The sequence below is a fragment of the Oncorhynchus masou genome, chromosome 32 (assembly GCF_036934945.1).
Source record: "Oncorhynchus masou masou isolate Uvic2021 chromosome 32, UVic_Omas_1.1, whole genome shotgun sequence".
NCBI classification, from domain to species: domain Eukaryota; kingdom Metazoa; phylum Chordata; class Actinopteri; order Salmoniformes; family Salmonidae; genus Oncorhynchus; species Oncorhynchus masou.
Window position 1 is genome coordinate 13436944 of NC_088243.1, and position 5000 is coordinate 13441943.

Below are 5000 nucleotides of genomic sequence, written 5' to 3' on the forward strand. Positions count from 1 at the left end.
CTGTATCCTCTCTCTCTCTCTGTACCCTCTCTCTGTACCCTCTCTCTGTATTCTCTCTCTGTATTCTCTCTCTGTATCCTCTCTCCGTCTCTCCTCTCCTCTCTCTCTCTCTCTCTCTCTCTGTCTCTTCTCTCTCTCTCTCTCTCTCTCTCTCTCTGTACCCCCTCTCTCTCTCTCTCTCTCTGTACCCTCACTCTGTATCCTCTCTCTCTCTCTGTACCCTCACTCTGTACCCTCTCTCTGTATTCTCTCTCTGTATCCTCTCTCTGTACTCTCTCTCTCCTCTCTCTCTCTCTCTCTCGCTCTGTATCCTTTCTCTTCTCTCTCTCTATCTCTGTATCCTCTCTCTCTCTCTCTTCTCTCTCTCTCTCTCTCTCTCTCTCTCTCTCTCTCTCTGTACTCTCTCTTTGTATCCTCTCTCTCTTCTCTCTCTCTCTCTGTATCCTCTCTCTTCTCTCTCTCTCCTCTCTCTCTGCATCCTCTCTCTGTACCATCTCTCTGTATCCTCTCTCTGTATCCTCTCTCCCCCCTCTCTTTCTCTCCCCTCTAGCTCTCTCTAGCTCTCTCTCTTCCTCTCTCTCTCTAGCTCTCTCTCTCTCTCTCTCTGTACCCTCACTCTGTATCCTCTCTCTCTTCTCTCTCTCTCTCTGTACTCTCTCTCTCCCCTCTCTCTATCTCTCTCTCTCTCTCTCTCTCTCTCTCTGTACCCTCTCTCTGTACCCTCTCTCTGTATTCTCTCTCTGTATCCTCTCTCTGTCTCTCCTCTCCTCTCTCTCTCTCTCTCTGTCTCTTCTCTCTCTCTCTCTCTGTCTCTGTACCCTCTCTCTCTCTCTCTGTACCCCCTCGCTCCCTCTCTCTCTGTACCCTCACTCTGTATCCTCTCTCTCTCTCTCTCTGTACCCTCTCTCTGTACCCTCTCTCTGTATTCTCTCTCTGTATCCTCTCTCTGTACTCTCTCTCTCCTCTCTCTCTCTCTCTCGCTCTGTATCCTTTCTCTTCTCTCTCTCGCTATCTCTGTATCCTCTCTCTCTTCTCTCTCTCTCTCTCTCTCTCTCTCTCTCTCTCTGTACTCTCTCTTTGTATCCTCTCTCTCTTCTCTCTCTCTCTGTATCCTCTCTCTTCTCTCTCTCTCCTCTCTCTCTGCATCCTCTCTCTGTACCATCTCTCTGTATCCTCTCTCCCCCCCCCTCTCTCTCTCTCTCTCTCTCTCTCTCTCTCTCCCCCTCTAGCTCTCTCTAGCTCTCTCTCTTCCTCTCTCTCTCTAGCTCTCTCTCTCTCTGTACCCTCACTCTGTATCCTCTCTCTCTTCTCTCTCTCTCTCTCTCTGTACTCTCTCTCTCTCCCTCTCTCTCTCTCTCTCTCTCGCTCTGTATCCTCTCTCTTCTCTCTGTCTCTCTCGCTCTCTCTCTCTGTACCCTCACTCTGTATCCTCTCTCTCTTCTCTCTCTCTCTGTACCCTCACTCTGTATCCTCTCTCTCTTCTCTCTCTCTGTACCCTCTCTTTGTATCCTCTCTCTCTTCTCTCTCTCTCTCTGTATCCTCTCTCTTCTCTCTCTCTCTCCTCTCTCTCTGCATCCTCTCTCTGTACCATCTCTCTGTATCCTCTCTCTCTCTCTTTCTCTCTCTCTCTCTCTCCTCTCTCTCTCTCTCTTCCTCTCTCTCTAGCTCTCTCTCTCTAGCTCTCTCTCTAGCTCTCTCTCTCTCTCCATCTCACTCTTCCCTCTCTCTCGGTCTCTCTCCTTCCCCCCTGGCTCTCTCTCTCCCTCTCTCTCTCCTTTCTTCCCTCTCTCTCTCCTTTCTTCCCTCTCTCTCTCTCTCCTTTCTTCCCTCTCTCTCTCTCCTTTCTTCCCTCTCTCTCTCTCTCCTTTCTTCCCTCTCTCCTTTCTTCCCTCTCTCTCTCTCTCTCTCTCTCTCCCTCTCTCTGTGTGTTGCCCCTCCTTTTATCCCATGCCTCCCTGTCTCCCTCTCTCTCCCCATCTCACTCATCCCTCTCTCACTGTCTCTCTCCATCTCACTCTTTCCTCTCTCTCTTGGTCTCTCTCCATCTCACTCTTCCCTCTCTCTCTCGGTCTCTCTCCATCTCACTCTTCCCTCTCTCTCTCGGTCTCTCTCTCCATCTCACTCTTCCCTCTCTCTCTCTCTTCCCTCTCTCTCTCATCTCTCTCTCCTTTCTTCCCCTCTCTCTCTTCCCCTCTCTCTCTCTTCTCTCTTCCCTCTCTCTCTCATCTCTCTCTCCTTTCTTCCCCTCTCTCTCTCCCTCTCCCTGTTCTCCACAGCCTGAGGGCCTGAATCATTTATAGAGCAAGCCATTAAGGATGCAGTATTTTGCACTGTTATATTTGGGACCAGGGATAAACATGGTACAAGCATTAGGGGAAGGAACACAAGCAGGCCACACACACACACACACACACACACACACACACACACACACACACACACACACACACACGCATACACACACAAGCACGCACGCACGCACAAACGCATACACACACACACACACACACACACACACACACACATTTACACATTTGCACTTGACTGAGTCATATACAGCACAATGAAATTACTTTAAGCACATGGATATTGGTTGTTGAGTAGGAGGCACATCTGTCAGTGTCTTCGTCCCAAATGGCACCCTATTCCCTGTGTAGTGCACTTCTTTAGACCAGAGCCCTAATGGGCCATTTGGGACGTAGGCAGTGTTGAAGGAGGCTTTAATGTGTGACTGTGAACTCCTGCTGCTCACCAGTAGGGAGACATAATGCCATCAGGTGGGTAGTTGTCAGCCCAGGCTGGTCTCATAGATTAGACGTAACATAGTAAACAAAATCCAGGACACTCAAATTACGATGATATGTTACGTTTGGCATGGTTACATACAGTACATAAGACAGAAGGTTACTTAATTAAGGCAAAAATGAAAGGAGGGTGTTTGGTCGGGTGGATGGGTGGGCGTACGCTCTTAGGGTTCTTTGGCCATCCCCATAGGAGAACCCTTTCTGGTTCCAAGTAGAACCTTTTCGGGTTCCATGTAGAACCCTCTGTGGAACCAAAAGGGTTCTTCAAAGGGTCTTCAAAGGGTTCTCCAATGAAAATTCGCACCATATTGTATGAGTTGCAATTCGTAACATATTATACGAAATTTATGATGACTACCACAAATTAATACATGCAATACCAAACGTAACATATCATACTAATTTCAGTGTCCTGGATTTTGTATTTACTATGATACGTCTACCCATGAATCCAGGTTGGTAATACATAAGTCACAGTGCTGCTGACATTCTTACGCTCAGAGTAGGATCATACTTAAAAGACTACTTACAAAGGCCTTGTGGATTCTCATGTCTATTCTCAAGCTTAAAAAATGAATTGCACACTCATGCACTCATGCACACACACTTTCATACATCATACACTCCACAGTGTTCTGCCTAGTGATGTTTGTTTGAATGATTCCCAAATAAGTAAAGCAGTAACTAATAGGTTATTGCTGCGTTATTACTGTGTGGTGATATCTGAGCTAGTTCCCTGTATTCTCCTCCTCCAGATGAGCGTGAGGCGGTCCAGAAGAAGACCTTCACTAAGTGGGTCAACTCCATCCTGTCCCGGGTCAGCTGCCGTATCTCTGACCTGTATCTGGACCTCAGGGATGGACGCATGCTCATCAAACTACTGGAGCTCCTCTCTGGAGAGAAACTGGTACGTGGGTATATGTGTGTAGTGTGTGTGTGTGTGTGTGTGTGAACAGTGTGTGTTTATGATGTAGTGTGTGTGTGTGTGTGTAGTTTGTGTGTGTGTGTGTGCGTGCGTGTGAACAGTGTGTATTTATGATGTGTGTGTGTGTGTTGCCCTCGCTAGAAGCATGTGTTTCAGACATAAGGAAGTGGATGGCAGCAAACTTTCTACTTTTAAACTCGGATAAAACAGAGATGCTTGTTCTAGGTCCCAAGAAACAAAGAGATCTTCTGTTGAATCTGACAATTAATCTTAATGGTTGTACAGTCATCTCAAATAAAACTGTGAAGGACCTCGGCGTTACTCTGGACCCTGATCTCTCTTTTGAAGAACATATCAAGACCATTTCAAGGACAGCTTTTTTCCATCTACGTAACATTGCAAAAATCAGAAACTTTCTGTCCAAAAATGATGCAGAAAAATTAATCCATGCTTTTGTCACTTCTAGGTTAGACTACTGCAATGCTCTACTTTCCGGCTACCCGGATAAAGCACTAAATAAACTTCAGTTAGTGCTAAATACGGCTGCTAGAATCCTGACTAGAACCAAAAAATTTGATCATATTACTCCAGTGCTAGCCTCCCTACACTGGCTTCCTGTCAAAGCAAGGGCTGATTTCAAGGTTTTACTGCTAACCTACAAAGCATTGCATGGGCTTGCTCCTACCTATCTCTCTGATTTGGTCCTGCCGTACATACCTACACGTACGCTACGGTCACAAGACGCAGGCCTCCTAATTGTCCCTAGAATTTCTAAGCAAACAGCTGGAGGCAGGGCTTTCTCCTATAGAGCTCCATTTTTATGGAACGGTCTGCCTACCCATGTCAGAGACGCAAACTCGGTCTCAACCTTTAAGTCTTTACTGAAGACTCATCTCTTCAGTGGGTCATATGATTGAGTGTAGTCTGGCCCAGGAGTGGGAAGGTGAACGGAAAGGCTCTGGAGCAACGAACCACCCTTGCTGTCTCTGCCTGGCCGGTTCCCCTCTTTCCACTGGGATTCTCTGCCTCTAACCCTATTACAGGGGCTGAGTCACTGGCTTGCTGGGGCTCTCTCATGCCGTCCCTGAGGGGGTGCGTCACCTGAGTGGGTTGATTCACTGATGTGGTCATCCTGTCTGGGTTGGCGCCCCCCCTTGGGTTGTGCCGTGGCGGAGATCTTTGCGGGCTATACTCAGCTTTGTCTCAGGATGGTAAGTTGGTGGTTGAAGATATCCCTCCAGTGGTGTGGGGGCTGTGCTTTGGCATAGTGG

General features: G+C 47.7%; 1 protein-coding gene across 3 annotated transcripts in view; it reads left to right on the plus strand.

Moving 5' to 3' along the window:
- The window catches only part of LOC135525610 (spectrin beta chain, erythrocytic-like), a 106421-nt gene that overhangs the window by 30066 nt on the left and 71355 nt on the right, over positions 1-5000 (plus strand). For all 3 annotated transcript variants that reach the window (XM_064953332.1, XM_064953333.1, XM_064953334.1), the window contains one exon: positions 3560-3711. In XM_064953332.1, the coding sequence (XP_064809404.1) occupies positions 3560-3711 (152 nt within the window). The remainder of the gene's footprint in view (positions 1-3559; positions 3712-5000) is intronic.